The sequence below is a fragment of the Vigna umbellata genome, chromosome 3 (assembly GCF_029865625.1).
Source record: "Vigna umbellata cultivar VRB3 chromosome 3, Vumbellata_1.0, whole genome shotgun sequence".
Classification (NCBI taxonomy): domain Eukaryota; kingdom Viridiplantae; phylum Streptophyta; class Magnoliopsida; order Fabales; family Fabaceae; genus Vigna; species Vigna umbellata.
Window position 1 is genome coordinate 15,436,850 of NC_142167.1, and position 20,043 is coordinate 15,456,892.

The 20,043-nt window shown below is 32.0% G+C and overlaps 4 protein-coding genes across 5 annotated transcripts; 2 read left to right on the top strand and 2 right to left on the bottom strand.

The window, feature by feature from the left end:
- Positions 1 to 680: 680 nt before the first annotated feature.
- LOC124833789 (superoxide dismutase [Cu-Zn], chloroplastic) lies at positions 681 to 3,977 on the bottom strand. Its single transcript, XM_047308332.2, has 8 exons — positions 3,670 to 3,977; positions 2,714 to 2,775; positions 2,589 to 2,628; positions 2,399 to 2,494; positions 2,272 to 2,303; positions 2,026 to 2,101; positions 1,693 to 1,746; positions 681 to 972 (listed from the first exon to the last, which is right to left on the bottom strand). The coding sequence occupies exons 1-8, from the start codon at positions 3,896 to 3,898 to the stop codon at positions 947 to 949; spliced, it is 615 nt and encodes a 204-aa protein (XP_047164288.1). The 5' UTR covers positions 3,899 to 3,977; the 3' UTR covers positions 681 to 946.
- Positions 3,978 to 4,842: 865 nt separating this feature from the next.
- On the bottom strand, positions 4,843 to 6,233 carry LOC124833783 (transcription factor FER-LIKE IRON DEFICIENCY-INDUCED TRANSCRIPTION FACTOR-like). The gene is made up of 4 exons (XM_047308328.2): positions 5,722 to 6,233; positions 5,386 to 5,583; positions 5,123 to 5,296; positions 4,843 to 5,022 (listed from the first exon to the last, which is right to left on the bottom strand). The coding sequence occupies exons 1-4, from the start codon at positions 6,190 to 6,192 to the stop codon at positions 4,903 to 4,905; spliced, it is 963 nt and encodes a 320-aa protein (XP_047164284.1). The 5' UTR covers positions 6,193 to 6,233; the 3' UTR covers positions 4,843 to 4,902.
- A 2,552-nt stretch (positions 6,234 to 8,785) lies between these two features.
- On the top strand, positions 8,786 to 9,976 carry LOC124833781 (uncharacterized). Of its 2 annotated transcripts, none has more exons than XM_047308325.2 (4): positions 8,786 to 8,941; positions 9,022 to 9,092; positions 9,179 to 9,323; positions 9,420 to 9,976. In XM_047308325.2, the coding sequence occupies exons 1-4, from the start codon at positions 8,876 to 8,878 to the stop codon at positions 9,834 to 9,836; spliced, it is 699 nt and encodes a 232-aa protein (XP_047164281.1). In that variant the 5' UTR covers positions 8,786 to 8,875; the 3' UTR covers positions 9,837 to 9,976. The 2 variants fall into 2 exon arrangements, with proteins under 2 accessions (XP_047164281.1, XP_087964576.1); XM_088108450.1 differs by having other exon boundaries at positions 8,804 to 8,923.
- A 6,507-nt stretch (positions 9,977 to 16,483) lies between these two features.
- LOC124833792 (CHY-type/CTCHY-type/RING-type Zinc finger protein) lies at positions 16,484 to 19,323 on the top strand. The gene is made up of 12 exons (XM_047308337.2): positions 16,484 to 16,637; positions 16,791 to 16,878; positions 16,996 to 17,055; positions 17,344 to 17,376; positions 17,480 to 17,557; positions 17,660 to 17,703; positions 17,801 to 17,841; positions 17,920 to 18,002; positions 18,093 to 18,184; positions 18,563 to 18,632; positions 18,738 to 18,779; positions 18,895 to 19,323. The coding sequence occupies exons 1-12, from the start codon at positions 16,528 to 16,530 to the stop codon at positions 19,048 to 19,050; spliced, it is 897 nt and encodes a 298-aa protein (XP_047164293.1). The 5' UTR covers positions 16,484 to 16,527; the 3' UTR covers positions 19,051 to 19,323.
- Positions 19,324 to 20,043: the final 720 nt, after the last annotated feature.

Consider the following 20,043-nt stretch of genomic DNA (forward strand, 5'->3'; position numbering starts at 1 on the left):
ATAATTAGACCAGCACTCTTACTGCTACCATGTGTGATTACAGAGTGCAATGACATTGTCGTTGCTGAACCTTCAGCTTTCTGAAGGGGGAGACCAATTTTACATTTACCTTATGTGAACCACTTTTACAAGGGAAGCAAGTTCGTGTGTCTATTTGTTTACTAGTTATTATGGGCTTGACAATAAGCTTCTTACCATGAACCATCCAGCATTGGAAAACTAGCCTATAAAGCAACAACGCAGGGCAGTTTCTTCCTGCACCTGAAAACTCACATCTTGTACCTTCCAACTTTCAGGGTGATCAATCCCACAAGTAAAATTACAGTCCAAATCAGTGACTTCTGGATTGACGAATCCACCAAAGAAAAAATATATTGGTACGAGGCGAGCGACATATATCAACTAAAACACACTTCACTGATGAATTACTTTATCTAGGTTGGGAAAAAAAAAACAAGAGAAATCTCATCTTCGTAGCCTTGAAAGCACAATACACGTCTCAACTGAATATGATGAACATATAGAATCCCTTGCAGCATAGCTTCACTAAAGAGCTAAAAGGGACATGGGTAAAAGAGCTTCATTTGATCCCGTCCCCAGGACCAAAAGTAAAAGAACATTGCACACAAGTAACCAGTTGCTGCACTACATAAATTATTTGTGAAGCAGGCAACAAGGACTACAGAAATCAATTTCATTAGGGGGAATAAACACCTGACCGCATGATGAATTTTATTCGGGTGTGCACACCGGTGAAGGACTGATATGTTTTCAAGATTCATTTGCGCACTTGTCTTTTGATGGACATAATGCTTTATAGTTTACATGGCGACTGAAGAAAGCAAACAACAGCGAGTCATCGTGCTTCACGGGATGGGGGTAACCCAAAGAAAGAAAAAAAAAACATCATCGGAAAAATAACACGACTAAACATTCGCTCCACTAATTATGCTGGAGTCAAACCAACCACACCTGCAAACAAGCAACCACAAACACATTATCACACAGGATAAACATAAATTCAAAAATTGGAGTATAAACATTATGAAGACAGCCGACATATAAATAAGCTATAACTTTTGAAAATTGAATTGTTGAATAAACTTCTCAAAGTTACCAGTAATGGCAAATATATTAGCTTCACTAATTCAAAAACTATTTATTATATTTTGAGTTTATATGAAAAAATAGATTCATTTCATATTTGAGGTTAATTGTTCTACAAATACATAATTTCAATTTAAAATAATCATCATGAGCGGGGGGCAGGATGACAAAGGTGGGGGGAGGTTTAAATTTAATTTGAGTGAAAAATCTAACTACTAATAGTTCAATGAAATACTCTTAAAAAAAAGTCACATCAATAATAAAATGTCACCGTGATAAGTTTTCTACTTCTCTGTTCAATTTGGTAGTGGATAGCAGTATTAATCTACACTATAGATCAGGAGTCAGCTTATTCAACAGACTCAAGTGCACAACTTTTGAAAATTATATTAGAGATAGTCTGTAAATCATGCATTACTTATCAAAAAACCAGTTTGTAAGCAAATCAGTGTTATAGAAAATAGTTCATCTTAGAGCATTGAAGCAAAGAGTAAACCAAACAACATAAATATAATTATGTTGAATTGGAAGAATAGAAGAACATGAAAAGGATAGATCAGTTCTAGTTTATAATTTTTTTCATACCACATGCTAATCTTCCACCAGCATTTCCAGTTGTCAAACTAAGTTCATGACCCCCTGCAAATGTAAAAGCAAACGCAGATAAGACAAGCAAAAATAATCCAGCTATGATTCATACATATTGCCCATACTACACAAGATTCCAACCGCAATGTGCGATACAAAATGCAAGATGAAAAACCAATGTCATTCCCAGGTCCTTCCTCCCATTATACATACATACTCGCTACTGTTTATTTCGGTAATGCAATTGCTGAAGTCAGTGGAAGTAATTTTTGTCCACAGCACAGGGATCCAAATGCAAATATAAATAAATATTAAAATGAAATAACTAACCCTTTCCAAGATCATCCTCAAGCTCATGAACCACCAAGGCTCTTCCAACTACTGAATTGGGGCCAGAGAGTGGTATCTGCATGTTTGATGCCAAACATACAACACAATTAGCCACTTTCAATTCAATGTGGAATTATATCGTTCAAAATGGTTTAAAATTATGACTGACGAGCATAAAAACCATGATTTCACAGATATGTATCAAAAGAACAAGTATCGTGTTAAAATACAAATTAAAAAGAGAACCTGAATATCCACGATTGAAGCCTCTGCAACCCCTATATTTCAAAACAAAGGACAACAATATACATAACCAGGTCCAGAAAGCAGTTCAATATAGAGGAAGACAAACGAGAAAAGAAAGAAGATATACCATCTGCATTAGCAACTATGTTTCCCAGGTCACCCGCATGACGGATTTCATCCTCAGGAGCACCATGTGTCAATTTTTTAGGATTAAAATGTGCTCCTAAAAGACATTCAAGAAGTTTAATTGAACCGGACCACGGCAAGAAAAGAAAGCAGTGAAGCAAAAAATGGAAACAAAGTTCTAGCTGCCTAACCTGTCGAAATACACCCATTTGTGGTATCACCATACTCATGCTGCAAGAAAAATTGATAAAAGAGTTTACGAAGAAAACAATTTTGAAGGAATGGACATGAAGTAACAAGGTAAGCAAACACTCACAAGGTGAAAACCATGAAGCCCCGGAGTAAGGCCAGTAATGCGAACAGTAACCGTTGTTGGGCCTACTCATTACACAAAGATAGGTAGTTAGAGACACGTGAAAAGTAGCAACTGACATTCACACATGACGAAAGGCTAATTTGAAACATCCACTCACTTCACTTCTGTCTCATTTTCATCCTATTTTTCTTCGTATCTTTCTCTTCCCAACACTATCCGCTGCAAAATGGGGGAGAATGTTTTACTTTCTCACTTCTCATCTTTTCTCTTTATTTTTTGCCTTGTCCGGAAAAGTTATCCCACAATTACTTATTAGAGAAGAAACTAGAAGTGAAAATGAATGCGCTTCTCCACTAGGCTAAAATAAACTTGTGTACTTAACTCTTACGGAAACTCTTCTACTTAACTCTTCAAAAGCTGAGATAAGCTGATTTTAGCTTATTAAAGAAATTCAATTCATTTTATTTCCTTGTTTCTTTCAATTCAGATAAATTTATTCAAACTATAAAGAATTTATAAAACTACAATTCCTCAAGCGAAGAAGAGTCCTTCTCTTGTATAGTTATATTATGCTCTTTTGGTTACACCAGTTTCAGAAAACCAAAATGTATCAATTTCTTTCTTCACACTTCAATGCTTGCTCAGACATAAAACGAGTCAATACTCAATTTGATATCTAAAAAATTGAGGGGTTAGTTGATAGATCCTGAATACTTTTTTCATATAAATGAGTCCGTAAAAAAATTGAACTACTAATAATTCAATGAAATACTCTTAAAAAAAGTCACATCAATAATTAAATGTCACCGTGATAAGCTTTCTACTTCTACCAGACTCAGTGAGACATGATAGAATGAGAATAAAATGCACAATTCCTTGAATAACTCATCGCTTGTCACCATTGTATTCATTTCGACTTCAATCAAACTAATTGTTACAAAGAGGAGAGGACAAACCATCGTCTTCTTGTGTTAGGGTGGCTACGCCTTCGACGGCGGAGGTTCCCTTGAGAACGGCGACGGCCTTCTTGGTGGCGGCGAAGACGGTGAGGGTCCTCGAGCGCGAAAAGGTTAGGGATTGGGGAGTGAGCTTAACGGAGACGCCGGAGAAAGATGACCGGAGAAGCGAGCTGGGTTGGAACGGCGACGGAGCGACGACAGCGTTGGCTGCCATTGCTAGATGCATTGTGACGGAAAGTGAAAAGAGGTTTAGATGTTTGTGATAATGCTACACAGAATGTGAGTGAATCTGTGGTTAAAAGCAAATTATAAAATCCTCTTCATCTTATAGTGCATCGCGCACACTCGCTCTCGAAACTCTAGACCTTTCACTTCTTTTCCTTTTTCATTTCTTTTTTGGCTGCTTCTGAAATTTAGTACTATTTTCTATCAGATAGAAAAAGTAATAACTATGTAGTATGTAATAAATATAATTCATTAATATATTTGATATATTCTTTTACAATAATTATCTTAACCTCTGTTATTTTCTTTAAAAAACCAACTCTAAGAAAAAACTGTTCCTTTCATAAATTTTACGAAAATACCTTTTTTTTTTCTCTTCTCAAACAAACAGAGAAAAGTGTAATATGTTTATGCTGTTTATCTTCATTATTTTCTCTTCCATCTCATTTCGATCAAAACAAAGGGCAGATGAGATAATTGTTGAAGTCAGCCTAAACATTTCCTATTATTTTATATATATATATATATATATATATATATATATATATATATATATATATATATATTATTAAAATAAACTAATAGAAAGTTAGTCAAATATAGTATAACTTTGAAATTTTAGATGAATGTGGCAGTAGTGACAGAGATTGTCACATCAAGTGCGATAGCAATTTTTTTATACATTTGGGATAACAATTTTAATTCAAGTTTGCAACGTGCTGGTGCAGCATTATTAATATTACAGTTTTAAGAACTTATAAACAGAAGCGTACACACAGATACTACTGATATTCGTTCTTAAAAATTGATAGGGCTCTTATCTCAAAATAATTAATTATTAGTTACATATCAATGCTCATAGTTAGCCATCACCCATGTATCAAAAAAAGTTAACCACTAACCAGCACTTAGATATATTATCACATTGACTATAGATTATAGATTTTCATGACTAGTCATAATAGCTCTATGTCTCTGCAACCTTAGTTGATTACAGCTTAAAGTTTATAGATTGAAAGAGTCAAGCATTAAAAATGGTATGAATTCAAAGCCTTGCTTCACAAAAGCTTCACACACCCAAATCCTCATGCTGTGCAGGTTAATTTCTGGCTCAGAGATTTTCACCTGTTTTCAACACATCAATATGATAAAATCAGTAAACAAAAGTTACAACTATATCCTAAATTTGGAAGTAAAATTGAAATTCTTTTCTCTTCCAACTTACATTCAATGAAAATGTAAGTTGAAAACTGTTACCAACTGTGGATAAGTTTGAATTCTGAACATGAAAGCCTGTCAGAGACTCTAGAGCTTTGTACAATGAGGCAGCCACCCCTTCTCCTTTGTTGCAAACTATTTTCACATAAAACCCTTTTGCATCCACTTGAAACATGTCCATCTACACAGAGAAACATTGAAGATATTACAATAAAGTGCAGGGATCAAGTAAAAACTATCTACGGAGTTAGAAAGACTTTTTCCAGAAACCTGGATTATCTTCTTGCGTATTGAAAGGATGTTATTGGTAAATTCATCCTTCATGGGATTTTCAACTGATCCTTGATAGTTTTTAGACAGCAGTAAGGAAGTTTCAAGTGCTTCAACCTCAGCCTTAAGCATGTTGGCTTGTGCTTGAAGCTCGTGCATATATGAGACAGCATCTCCAATTATAGAGGCCTTATCCATCTTCCCACACAATCAATCATACATGTTTGTACATCAGTAAACTTGAGTTTCAAAAACGTTGAACATGTCACAATCAGGTTTGTCTTATGTGAAATTTTCTGAAGTGTGAAGTTTTAATGTAGTAGTAGAGACACCTACCTTAGTTATGAAGGGAACCAAAGATCTCAATGCATAAAGCTTTTCCTTCATTCTGTCTCTTCTCCTCCTCTCAGAAATCAGAGTTTTGGATCTGTCAGTTTTTGGTTTTGACTTAGTAGGTGTTGTTGTTGTTGTGCTTGTTGTTGCATATGAGTGCTCCATATCATCTTCCTCTTCTCCTCCTCCTTTGGCTTCCCCATCAAAACAAGAGGAGTTAGGTGCAGAATTTGAATCATAGACATTCATAGCATTACTATTGCACTGATCATATGGGATTGCAGGGTGTGGCAAGAAAGAGTTATCAATGAATGCTTCGTTGATAAGCTCAGAATTGAAGTCACAAGTAGCATCTTTCTTCTCCAAACGAATGAAATTGATCAAATGATCTAAGTTAGGATCTTCATCAAAGTCGTGTAGCTCAAAGTCATCAATGTGCAGTAGAGTCTCTTGATGAAGATAGCTTTTGTCCATGCTTCACACATGGTGAGAGATATAACTGCAATATATAGATATTTCACACCATTAAATTAACGTTGCAACAGCATGCTGTCCATTTCAACATACTGCTTTTAGTTATAAATGGTAGTGATAATTTAATGCAATTATCATTAATATATATAGAGATAATGCTAGTACTGCACAAGTGCTACATAAAACTAAGTTCAGAAAATGTTAAATGCATAGTTAATTACGTAGTCACAGATTGCATTTTCATATCATGCTGGTTAGCATATATAACGATGATGTATTATATTACTCTTAATTTAGTGAGTGATGCTGTCGTGAATGAGAATACATGAGCTGAATGGTGTAATTAATTAAAGTTATGTTATATGGTCACTTTCTGATCATGAGCACTCCTGCTTAATATTATGTGTGTGTGAACAGAATCTGATGGGAACAAGATGACGCTATTCCTCACGTACTTTATTAAATTGTGTAAAATTAAATATAATAAAATTGGTAACATGTGTCTTTAGAAGATTAGTTCAGGAATCAAATATTGAAAAGTTTATTAATTATGAACAATTGTTCATATATACTACTGTTGTGATTTTATCAATAGAAAATTGTTGTGGAGGAAAGGAAGGGATAACAATACAAAAGGATGCTGTCCTACATGCAAGCGTTGGATCCAAATTTATGAAAAAATAATTTTTAATTTTTACACACATACATACATATATATATATATATATATATATATATATATATATATATATATATATATATATATATATATATATATATTAATTGTTTTGATCGATATTTACAAAAATAAAATATAAATGATAATTAAGATGTAACTATTTTTCCTTGTAATATGTATCACGATTTTACTTAACGTCACTATTTTTATGTGTTCTATCAAAATAGTTATGCAATGATATGGATAAAACTAAACATATCTTAAAAATTATTATTAGTCCCTAATCAGGTTTAGTTAACCAATAATGTTATTAACAAATAACTCTCGTGTAATAATCATCATGATTCACACAAGACATTTTTTTCAATCTTTTTGTCTATTTTTCCTGTTATTTATTTTATTAAATTTTAATAAGAGATAATATTTTATTTGTGTTGATTCCTTGAATAAAAAATATAAACGATATTAACTTATGACAATACATAAATAAATAGAAAGAAAAGGAAATAATTGAGGTTTTATAGTTTCGGTAAAAAAAATTGAAAGTTCTTATTTTAACGTGCAAGTTTATTTATCGGATATTTAGGGGATTTAAATTAGTGTGAATTTAGTGTCTCTTAGGAAGATACTCCTCCTACCCCCTTCCCTTATAGTAAAAATGTTTTACTTTTTTGTTTATCTCTTTCTCTCAATTATCCTTATTTCTTGCTCTATGATAAAATAAAAGTAAAAAACGATTATATAAAGAAATGAAAAAAATAATGATAAATGAATATGAAAAAAGAAATTATAAATAGACTTGGTTATGTAATACTAATTTACAATTTATAAAAAAAAAGTAAAAACAGAATTATAAATAGAAAATATATAATAACAATGTAATTAATAACAACATAATTATACCTCATTATAAATAAAAATTATAATACCTATATGATTATAATATATGAATACTATTCTAATAGGTATAAATTTAAGTTATTCAGAACAGAGAGACTTAATGAATTTGGTTGAATCATAATATTTAATATATCTAATAGATTAAAAATAAAATAAAAAAGAAAATAATCAACATTTACAGTATTCATTAATGATATAAGAATGAGATGCTTAAGCAAAATCATACTATTATTTTTATTTGTTTAAGGATACTTGCAAAAGCCACAATATTTTTTGATTAATATTACGCTCACTTTAGGAGAAGTGTTGTATTTTCAAAGGTTAAGTCAATATTAAGGGAGAATCACAATTAATATAACAATAAAGGGACAAAAACATAAAGAATAATTATTTATATGTACTATTTTTAATGCTTCTTTGTATCTAAGAGCCTTTGAAGAAGAGTCTACTTTATTGTTAATGTTGATTGTTTAATTATTGTTTAGACATAGTAAATAGTTTTATATGCTTATATAATTTAAAAGTATAACCTTGGATAATTTAGAATTGTATAACTTTATTTTGAATTTAAATATTACATTAGATTATCTTTAAATCTCATAGTTTGATATAATTCCAAATTCTATTATAAATTATTTAATCTAAATTATTATTGTTTAGTCATAATGATTAGTTTTGTATACTTATTGTTTGATTGTTTATACAAACATAATACATGATTGGGTCAAGAGATTCTTAACCCTTTTTAATATAATTAAAAGCCATCTAACATTTATTTGAATCACATCATTAAAAAACATATATTAGACTATATAATTTAGAATGACGTCCTAAATTATATAATTCAAAATTACATAACTTTATTTTGAATTTAAATTATCTTTAGAGCTCATGATATTATATAATTCAAAATATTATTGTAAATTATATAATCTAAAACGGTATTTTAAATCATAGGTTGAATATATTATAATAATATTATGTTCTTATTTTTATATAAAAAAAATCAAGGTCCTCTGGCTAACAGCACCCGTTACATTCCCGGTGGCAATGAATGTTTAGGTTAGTTTTGGGCAGAAGAGTTCGGTTGAGTTTAGAAGGAGAATGGTGGTCGTCGTCGGCGGCGGCGGCGGCGGTTTCAAAACCATCCCTGTGCCGCCTAAATCTATTGTATTAATTAAGGCTAATTCCTTTCTCCGTCTTCCTTCTTCCCCCACAATGCTAATGGCAAATCATTGTTCTTTCTGTAGGTCTTCTTGAACCAATGGTGGCTTGTGAAGCAACGCAACGGTTTAGCCGTTGGAGGGGTTGCTTCCGTCGGGTGAGTTTTTTTTTTTTTTTCTTTTTTCTTTTCTAATTCAATTTTTTCATTGCTGGAAATGGAGTAATTGCAATTCGTACGCGCAGGAGAGACAGAGAAAGAGTGTTTACGTCCACCGTCATTGCGGAGAGAGAAGAAGCCAATGTCGTACGTACTCAAGATGACACCACTATTATTTTCCGTGGTTTCGTCGACACCTCTCGTTCATCTCAGAGTGGCGTCCCCTTAGAGGTATTCAACAACCTAACATCAAAATGAATTTAAATTGAATACCCTAATGATCCTATTGATGGGTATAAAATTTAAATTCAATCTCTTTTTTGCCAGGTTTGTCAACACTTCCTGGTTGGATTTCCATACAATTGGAGCGCGTATTCTTCAATTGATAACATAGAATGCGAATGTAACAATAGTGAAAAAGGAATCCCAGTTGAAAGCCTAGCCAATGTTGAAAGCCTAGCCAATATTCAAAGCCAAGCCAATGTTGAAACCCAAGCCGATGGTAAATCTTCGATCGGTATGTATGATTCCACAGGCCCTTCTGGAAAAAACATCGTTAAAACTCAAATTTCGGCCAAGAAAAAGAAAGCTGTTAGAGAAAAGATAGGGTTGGATGCAAGTAGGATGGTAACGAGAAGCATTTCCAGAAATAGTCAATCAATGCCCAAAGAAGACGGGAAAGCTCCAAAAGCCAATGTTTTTTCTCAAGTTAGGAGATCTCCCAGGCTATATAGTTGTAAATAATTATCTCTCATACTGAAGTAGTGTTGGATAGTGAAACTTGTGAACATAGTTTGCTATATTATGCTCTGTTAGTTTATTTGAAGTGTGTATTATTGACGTGAAGGTTTCGATGCATTATATTTCATTCCATTTTCATTCAACGTCCCACTCTTTACTCAACCCATTCTTAACCTTCACATACACATTCTCTACTCTCTAAGCCATGCACTAACTCTACTGAGTAAACCACTTTAATGGTCATTCACTGTTTGTGTTCTAGTTAATTGTCTTCCCTCCGCCAAAAGCTCTCCCCTCTTTTCCATGGACATCACTTATGACCTTATAAGCTCTGTTAGTTTATTTGAATAAGCTTCACCGCAAGTTTATTAAATTAATTTAGCTACACACTTTCGTGTATTGTATTCTTATTAATTAAGTGGTTAACTAAATTATTTACCCGAATGCAACCTTTATATGTTGTCTTGAGTTCTTGTGTAATATATGCTAAATGGGTAAAAAAGAAGATAAAAGAACAAAATTATTTTATGCTCGATTGTGCTTGTATATCCTTAAAAGTAGGTAGTTTCAGTAAACTTAATTTTGTTTTTTTTGTTTTCCTCGGGCTAAACATAATCAAAATAATTATAAAATGGCAATTGTATAATTACAACAACCACAACATAGTTTTATTCCACTGAGTAAGCTCTTCACAACATGAATTACAGGGTTCCATTTTGATAGTTTTACTTATTGACAACGGTTTTTGTGCTGCAATAATGTAAACCAATTGAAAGCACAACTGGTCTCGAAATTTTGACATGTTATATCCGGAGCTTCATGTGGATTCTTCATAAAATGTAAGTGTTGTTCAATGATTGCTAATGTCTTGTTTTTATGAATTTGTGAAAATACTGAGAGCACCGAACCTGTAATCATCTGCCTATTTAAAACTTTGTGACAATTCCAGCTAGGGGCAGCTTCATGAAGCACCCTTGTTTTGAATTTATCATAGTGGATGTATAAATTGTCATGGATTAGCTGGAGTGTATCTAAATTGTAATGAAATGTGTCTAAAATGAAACTCGGCGTGTTTGTTGTGTATTTGGAACTGTATCAGAATGATTATCCAGAACTCTATTTGGACATATGATGTTATCCAGAAATTCTGTCCCAAAACTGATTATTGTTATGCAATTGGTTGGCGATGCTTCCAGGAAGACGAGCTTATGTTGGTTTCAGTGCTTTTTAGAAGAGCAATAATTGTGAGTTTGAGCTTTCTCCCTATTCTTTGTAGTCTTGGTTATTCAATCATCATTGGATTTTTTTTTTGGCTCTTTATTAGCTTAATGTTTGTGTTTTCTCTTAACCTTTTGTGTTTATTTCGTGGGAGTGGTACGAAACGGTGATAAAGAAATGGATGATGTTCTAAGATGCACCGATAGCTTACTCATGTTCTGTTGTTTCTAATCTAATGAAAATATTACTGCAGTTTCTTATTAGCGATTTGATAAAAACTTGCTGCAAAGCCATTTGGGTACCTTTGGCAAAAATCAGAAAACCTGAGAAGGCTAGGGCATTTGGGAGGACGTAAGGGGTATTTTCATTTAATTTGGGATATTTGTGAGTCAATAACATTTCATATGATCAGTATCAATCACATTTCATATGTTGTATTGCATCCATGTTTGGTATCTCTTAGGTAGTGTGTAGTATTAAGAATACGTTAACATTACTTGAAAAGTTAATTTGTGAATTAAGGAGAATAGATTTTCTTTCAGAAATGAAAGTAAAACTTTCCTCAGAGATTGCGGTTCAGCCTGCTTCCGGAAAGTTGTTGATGCACCTTCATGAGTAGATTTTTGCATTGCTGCTCCGCAGACACATGGTTGAAGCTCCACTTTTGTCGTCATTTTCAAACAAAAGGATACATTACATAGTGATGTTAACCCCAGAGGAGGGTTTAGATGAGGGTGGATCTCTCTACTCAAATTCCACAAACTCAAGAAGGTTAAAGAAAAACAGCTCTTAAAGGTTTGGCGTAGCTTAGAAAGGGTTTTTTTATGTGTTTGTTTAGGTTGCAGAAGCTTGGGTTATGAGTAGATACGGAGTTATGGCTGGGTTTAATTAAAAAATGTAAAAAAATTGATTAATCAATAAATAGAAAAAAAAATCTAAAGAAAACTCAATTAAAAATACTCAACTTAATCGACTCTATTGAAACTCATATCTCATTAATTAAATATCAATTATGATAGATGAAATTGAATTAAGGAGAATAAAATAAAATATCTTTGTTAGTGGTAGGATATTTTGTCAATTCGGCATCGTGCTAAATGCTACGTGACAGTAATAATTCACACATGTCAGTTTTTATATTTAATTTAACTTTTATATTCATTATTTTTTTTTAATTTAGTATTATTTTTTAAAAATTAATCCGTCTTTTTCCAAATTTTAAAATTAAAACAAAAGTTTTAGGAGTAGAACTAATATCAGTAATTTAAAATTTTACGAGATTAAAAATCATATAAAATATTAAATAAAAATAAAAATTAAATTAACACATTTTACAATGTTAAGAGATATTATTGTAATTATTAGTATGATAAAAAGACACAGAAAATAAAATCTAAAAATCTAAAAATATAATTTTGTACAAAAATAATATATATATATATATATATATATATATATATATATATATATATATAAATTTGATAATTTTATTTTATATTTGATTAATATAATGTTGTATGAAGTTTTTATTTAATAGTTAATGTGTAAAACTCTGAAAATGACATCTAAAAAGGAGGGACAAATGTCTCAACCAAAAGAGATTTAACATTTTATAGAATTTTCCAAACCACAGCTCATCTCATTTTTTCATAAATCTACATCTCTCCAAAAACTCAAACCTCTACCTTTTCTACTCCTTCTCTCTAGAAATTCTTCATCTCCTTTCATTCTTTTCTTCAACCAGCCATTGTTTAAGCAATCTAGGAGTCAAGATCATTGTCTTTCACTGATTAAAATCAAGCTTCGAGTTGGTAAGTTCATCTTCTTCTTAAAAATTCTATTTTTCGGGCACATGCAAGCCAAGTTTCTGGTTGCATGTGTTCATCAGCTTCTTCTTTTCTTCTTCTTAGTTCTGATCATTTTTCTGGTAATTTAGGTTGGTATTTCCTCACCAATTGGTGAAATATAGGTGTTCTTGGGATTTTCTAGAGAGGAAGCAAAGTCTGGAAAAGAATAATCGTTGTTCGGTACGGTCAAGAGGTAAGGGAAGTTAGCTAATTTAATTACTTAGTTTTGATGTATGAAACTGTTGTTGATGTTGTTGCATGTATGTGAAATTGAATTGTTTGATGTTCGGTGATTTTGGGTGTGGACTGTTATATGCTATGTTCATGAGGTTTGGAGTTTCTGTATGATTATGGTTCAGTGGCCGAGTGAAATTGGTAAGGGTTGGGTGTTGATTATAATTCTGTAGATATTCTACAGAATTAGGTAGTTTGTTGAAGGTCTTTAATTGACCGTTTGGTTTCTCTCCGGTGTTAGGTCTTAACTGAGTTTTGCTATTGTGTATTCTCAGTTATGACCGCTCGGTCTAGTGTTGATTTTTTTTCTTATTTAATATAGCATTTGGTCTTGTACTAGCCGTTATGCTAGTGATAGTGCTCGGTCTTGTACTAGCCGTTATGCTAATGATAGCGCTCGGTCATGTACTGTCTTGGTAGTGCTTGGTCTTGGACCAGCGCTCGTTCGATATAATGCTCGGTTTTGTACTAATATTTATGATAGTGTTAGCGATCGGTATTATTGAGTTGTGTGGTCTCTTATGAGCGCTCGTTCTCATACCAATGCTCAATATCGTACTTGTACTAAGTTAATAGTGTTCGGTCTAACCAAATATTGTTCGTTCTAAATCATAAGTGCATGATATAAGTTCAAGTGTTCGACTCCAGTCTTATTCTCTAAATGACCGCTCGGTCATGTTCTCATATTAGGAGTACTCTCTCGTTCGGTCTTATTCATAAGTTATGTTGATCTTTCACGTTAGGTCTTGTTTAAAGGTGAGATTATTGTTTTACTGTTATGTGTGATATTTATTTAAAGATGTGATGGATGAGGAAATATGTTGTTAATGAGATATGGTATTTAAAATGTGATATGAACGGAATAGTATGAATATGAAGAAGTATGATGTGATGGATGTGAACGAGTGTTCCAAGGAGAAATATCTCATAAATGGTTATGGAATTGTAAAGTATGAATTTGGTCAGACTAAGTTGTCGTTCGTCCTGACATTCTAATGGTCACCGAGTCTCAAGTAGAGAATGGTGGGGCATGTGGTGAGAATAGCAGGAGGCCTGGTTGCGTATAGCTTGGGGTTCCAGCTATCGGACTAAACTCATGTGTAGACTTGGGTTTCCAGCTACAGTGAGGGATGAAGGGCTAACCTCGTGTGGCGGCTTGGGTTTTCAGCTATGGTAATTCTGATGATTTTCCAGATTACCTTTCCACGAGTGCAAGAACGTTGTAGCTACATAATTCATACAGTCCGGACAGTCAGAGTAAAGTGAACAGTCATTGCATGCATTATTGTATGATTATGGTTGGAAATGTATGATTGGAAATGTATGATTGATTGTTGCAAGATGGACTTATTGATTTATATCAGATTTATGTGAGTTATCTGTTTACATAGTTAATTAAATTACACTAGCTTACCCTTATTTTCCTGTCTTGCCATGTTGTCCGTTCGGTCGTCCTTGTCTTTGTGATAATCAGCCTGTGGGTGTGAGCAGAAGGTGCAGAAGCTTCTCTGGAGCAGGCGCTGGCAGAAGAGGATGGTCTCCGCTAAGAGTAAGACCGTTCGGTCTTGACTTTGTTTTGGTATTTAGTATAGGACCGTTCGGTTAATACACTTCTTGTATGACCGATCTGTATGCCCTTTTGAGTTGTATCAGTGTAGGTTTCTGTAAAGTTTTTAATTTATGGTTATTTTAGGATAAGTGTAAGTTAAACTTTATTTCCGGTAATTGTTCTATTTTTTATTGTAAATGTAAGTACTCTTGAATATAGTTTGCAGCTATATTTTTGGGATGTTACATAATATGATTTTTATATTTTATGTAATTTTTTAATCTCTTAAAATTTTAAATTAATGGTTCCACTCTTTTTTTATAATTTTATTTCAATTTTAAATCAACTCAAACCTTAATTTAAAAATATTTGATGAAAATATTAATATAATATTTGTATAAATATTAAATTTGGTTTCAATTTTAAAAACGAAAAAATTGCTCTATTTTTTTTAAAAGACAAAATTAAACAAAATTATTAAATTTAGAATCCAATTAAATATAAGGTGCTGTGAAGCTAAATCTTTTAATTAAGAAAATAAAATAAAAACAAAAAAATTACGTCATTTGATATAAACTATACATCAAATTAGTATTTAAATTTAAAAAATAATCATTTTATTGATGTTGATGATATAAAGATTTCATATCAATGAATTTTCTTTTTCTATTTATTAAATATTATAATCATAATAAATTTATCTGGGTAAAATGTATTTACTTTATTATCAAATTGTACAAATTTCCTAATATAATAAGATATATATTTACCAGGTAAATACAAAAATAAGTATAATGTATTTTTTATTTAATAAACTAAATATAAAATGTCTTGATATTGATAATAAAGTACATTTTGAATTCGTAATTAATTACAGTTTTTCATTATTAAACTAACTTAAATTGTGATTTCATTTAATATAAATTATGATGTAAATATTAACAATTTAAATTGTACTATATTGTAATTTAAATTAGACATGCAATCATTTCATCTGCATAATCATACTTAATTTTTTCTATAATTACTCTATCCAATTTTTGTTTTGCAATATCTCTTACATCAAATAAAGAATATATTAAAACACATTTGAATGAATTTATTTGTTTACAACTTTTTATTTACAATATTTAATGATAAATTAAATATATTTTTAGGTTTTAAAACATAAGAGCACGTGTCACGTGGTGAATATATTGGTGCATAAAATTGTTAAAAAGATCTTTTAAGATGTTATAATTTTTTGATTTGTTTCTATGACATTTCGATTTTATTTATTAACTGTAACACGTCCTTGCGTGTAGCCGAGTCAGCATCTGTAGATAGCGTCATAGAGAGAAAAGGTTTTTATAGACTTCAATATCAATAATCATAAATTAATGATGTTTTAAATGCAACTTAGATGCTTTCTTACAACATCCTATAAGATATTTTTAATGAAATAATACAAAATATAAGACTTAGAGTCTTAAATTAGATTCTAAATTTCTTATTTATATATATATATATATATATAATTGAATAAAATATTTATAAAAATTGAATATTATAAAAAATTTATATTAAAATAAAAATTGTAGAAATATCTTAATAATGATGTGAAATGGTGAAACTTATAAAATTTTAAATTAAGACATGATAAAATAAAGTAAAAGATATTTTGATGAGAGTTGCTTAGGGAAATTGAATAAATAATTATTTTTTAAATTTTAAAAAGTTATAATTACAAAATTCTAAATAAAATATAGTTTTTATTAAAAATATCTTAAATAAATTCTGATCAGAGATGCTACAACATTATAACAAACTAAACAAGTGGATTTTGCCAACACTGGCACACAAAACTATGGAAACCACCGCAGAGGTTGTTTCATCTAATTGTCTTCTTGTATCAGAGTACTCTGAGTCTAACCCCACGCAACTTTCTGTTATGGAACTTGGGATTCGGAATTTTGGGTACTTCTTAATATTTCAAAGATGATAACTTTCTTATCTTCTTCATCTTCTGTATTTGAGAATTTGGTTCGGTTGGGATTTCGTTTCCTTGTTTTGTTTTATGGGAAAAGGTAGAAAAATCTTATCTCGTTTGTGCCATGTTGTTTGAGACAGGTGCACGCATTACAGAAGGAGATGCAAGATCAGAGCGCCGTGCTGTGATGAGGTTTTTGACTGTAGGCATTGTCATAATGAAGCTAAGGTATAGTTTTATGTTCTTCCCAATTTTTCATCGTTCTAGAGTTGTGTTAGTTTAGCAGAAAAGACATACTTATACACATACATGTTTCTTATCCGTTTTTGTTTTTAATTTTATCAGAACTCTGAGGAGGTTGATGTTGTGGATCGTCATGATGTTCCACGCCATGAAATTAAGAAGGTTTGTATGTGTTTACTCACTTCTTGATTTTGAATTGGGTTTGATTCTTTATGGTGATTGTTATCCTGTGACTTAGTAATTCATATGAAATAATATTCTGATTGCCAGAGAATTGTCACTTTCATGTTTAGTAGGATTGCAAGTTCATTAAAGCTCTCTTATATTTTTGGATTATTGAGCAAACTAAAGTTCTAATATTTATCTTGTTCTTATCTTATTTTACTCACAATGTAATCTATATTTGATGCTGTTCACTCCCTTACTCCATTCTATTTTGTTGATTTTTAGGTTATCTGCTCTTTATGTGACACAGAGCAAGATGTGAGTCCTATAAAATCTGAATTATGATAATCGAAAGAAAGATGTGTATACTCATAAACATGCCTGCAGCTACTGATCCGATGGTTGTTTTTCATGCTGTCAGGTTCAACAATACTGCATAAACTGTGGAGTATGCATGGGCAAGTATTTTTGTGATATATGCAAATTCTTTGATGATGATGTGAGTTCTCCACTGTAATACAATCTCAGTTGTGATTGTTTCTTTTAATCAGTACTATTCTTGATTGTGCAAATTGTGTGAAAAGTTTCTTCAATCTTGCAGACTTCAAAGAACCAATACCACTGTGAAGAATGTGGCATTTGCAGGTAAAGTTCTTCACTCTGTTTGCTGATAACTACATTTCATAGTGTACTGCTCAACAGAATTTGAGTTATAATCTGCTCTATGCAATAACTTTTACAGAACTGGAGGCAAGGATAACTTTTTCCACTGCAAGAGATGTGGTGAGTACATTGCTCCAAATGCAATTGTTTAATTTTTCTCATTAGTGATTACTTAAAATCTACCAAATTATGCTTTAGGATGTTGCTACTCCAAGGTAATGGAAAAGGGTCACCGTTGTGTAGAAGGAGCAATGCATCACAATTGCCCTGTCTGCTTTGAGGTAAAACAAATCACTAGTACTATAACTGGCTGAAATATTTAGAAAAAATGTTGGATTCTCATTTAGATTACTTCATTTTCCCCGATGCAGTATCTATTTGATACAGTAAGAGAAATCAGTGTCTTGCCTTGCGCGCACACTATACATTTAGACTGTGTCAAAGAGATGGAAAAACATCATAGGTAACGCATTTACATCTATATCTATATGTCACCAATGCAGGACTTAAAACTTTTTTATCGGAAATGTTAGTTATTAGTACTTGTTAATGGGGAGAGTTGAATTCACGAACTGGGACAATCTCTCTTCCAAACTCATCAAACGAATCTAATAACTCTTTAGTATTAGTGGGAAGAGTTGAATCCACAATCTCTCTAACTCGTCTTTCAACTTTACTTCTAAGTCAACCTTATATCTCCCATTGCAGAACTTAAATAGTGTACACCTTTATGAATTTCACCATGCAAAATTCTGCCATGAGCCCATGTTGATATATACCTTGAGACAATCTTCATCATTTAGTAGTGTTATTAATTCTCATTCTTTGAAAACGGATACAGGTACTCATGTCCTGTGTGCTCAAAATCCATCTGTGACATGTCAAGTCTGTGGAAGAAGCTTGACAAAGTGGTATGCAGAAGCTATTTTCTTTCTCTTAATATACTTTTTAAGCAGCATATGATTGCATCAATATATTCAGTTATGTAACATTCTCGAATTAAAACTTGTGCTCAGGTTGCCTTAACTCCAATGCCTGAAACCTTAAAAAACAAGATGGTAAGTAACAAGTTCCAATTCTAAAGGTTTAGAGCTAGGAATTAAGGGTAAATATATCTAACTGTATTGTTAAGAAGTGAACTTTAAGTTTAACTCAACCTTACAATATAATCAGGTGTGGATTCTTTGCAATGATTGTGGAGTGAAATCTCATGTTCAATTCCATATTGTGGCACATAAGTGTTTAAGTTGCAATTCATACAACACAAGACAGATACAGGGAACACCTGCTACACCAGGCTCGTCTAGAGTGACAGAAATGGTGATATGAACATTAAGGGTCTCTTGGAATGGAAACAGCTCTTGTTCAGCAGAGCTACTCAGTTATTGATGACAGAGATCAAATTGTAGTGGTCAAACATAGACAGTTGAGGATAAACTTGGTTTAGGCTGTGTTGTCTTATGGTATTAGTGTTATTAAAGCCTAAGAAACATTTTGGTCTCCTTATCATTGCCACCATGCCATCATTATATTAAAATGATACAAAGGTTCAAAGCTCCCAGAGTCAAATTGATGAGTGACTATGAGCTTTTACTTTCTGCATCCACATAATTTCTTTGCGCACCCCCTTAAATTTCTAAAATAACCATTTTTCTCTCTATAAAATTTACTTTCAGATTACATTTGAATCTGCACCCTCAGATTACATATTTTCTGAACAAGCTTTCCGAAATGTTGAGTACAAAATTTTCGAAATAAAAATTTTGGAATAAAATTTTCATAACACAATTTCAGAAATAAAATTTTCTGAATGTATGAAATACATTTTCGAATACATATAATAATACCTTCCACATGTGTTTCAGAAAAATACTTTTCAAAACCCATAAAATATATTGCGAAAAGAGTTTTCTTTCGTATTTTCTCTTTTCTTCTTCCTCTCCGGTTCTCCTCTCTTTTTCTTTCTGTACAGCAACAGTGATGATGGAAGTAGTGGTGGCAACGACAATGATAATGTGTTGCAGTAGTGAAGAGTGTTTGAGTCTTTTCCTCTTATTGTGGAGATGCAAATTAGTAATTATGGAAGTGCATGAAGCAATAACCGTGACTGTATGCTTGGTCACCAAATCACCTTTGCTTTCAATTAGATTCCATTTTCCATTCCGAGCTTTTATTCATTTCTGTGACAAACTTTGAGGGTGGACATAGTTAGAAAAACAACAAAGTAGCTTGCTGAGTAGTAAAGGGCATAAATGGAATTGTGCATTTTTTTCAAATTCATTTTCTCTTCCCTCAAAACCCAACAATTTCATCTTTTTTGGA

What these genes read in the sequence shown, in the direction of transcription:
- LOC124833789 (XM_047308332.2), bottom strand. Translation starts at nt 3,898, where the DNA reads ATGCATCTAGCAATGGCAGCCAACGCTGTCGTCGCTCCGTCGCCGTTC. An exon ending in CCTAACACAAGAAGACGATG is followed by an intron (nt 2,776 to 3,669) that starts GTTTGTCCTCTC and finishes TGTAATGAGTAG; the next exon opens with GCCCAACAACGGTTACTGTT. An exon ending in TGGTGGAAGATTAGCATGTG is followed by an intron (nt 973 to 1,692) that starts GTATGAAAAAAA and finishes GCTTGTTTGCAG; the next exon opens with GTGTGGTTGGTTTGACTCCA.
- LOC124833781 (XM_047308325.2), top strand. Translation starts at nt 8,876, where the DNA reads ATGGTGGTCGTCGTCGGCGGCGGCGGCGGCGGTTTCAAAACCATCCCT. An exon ending in CTGTGCCGCCTAAATCTATT is followed by an intron (nt 8,942 to 9,021) that starts GTATTAATTAAG and finishes TTCTTTCTGTAG; the next exon opens with GTCTTCTTGAACCAATGGTG. An exon ending in AGAGTGGCGTCCCCTTAGAG is followed by an intron (nt 9,324 to 9,419) that starts GTATTCAACAAC and finishes CTTTTTTGCCAG; the next exon opens with GTTTGTCAACACTTCCTGGT.
- LOC124833792 (XM_047308337.2), top strand. Translation starts at nt 16,528, where the DNA reads ATGGAAACCACCGCAGAGGTTGTTTCATCTAATTGTCTTCTTGTATCA. An exon ending in GAAGAATGTGGCATTTGCAG is followed by an intron (nt 17,704 to 17,800) that starts GTAAAGTTCTTC and finishes TAACTTTTACAG; the next exon opens with AACTGGAGGCAAGGATAACT. An exon ending in AAACCTTAAAAAACAAGATG is followed by an intron (nt 18,780 to 18,894) that starts GTAAGTAACAAG and finishes CAATATAATCAG; the next exon opens with GTGTGGATTCTTTGCAATGA.
- LOC124833783 (XM_047308328.2), bottom strand. Translation starts at nt 6,192, where the DNA reads ATGGACAAAAGCTATCTTCATCAAGAGACTCTACTGCACATTGATGAC. An exon ending in TGGTTCCCTTCATAACTAAG is followed by an intron (nt 5,584 to 5,721) that starts GTAGGTGTCTCT and finishes TTGTGTGGGAAG; the next exon opens with ATGGATAAGGCCTCTATAAT. An exon ending in AACTTACATTTTCATTGAAT is followed by an intron (nt 5,023 to 5,122) that starts GTAAGTTGGAAG and finishes TGTTGAAAACAG; the next exon opens with GTGAAAATCTCTGAGCCAGA.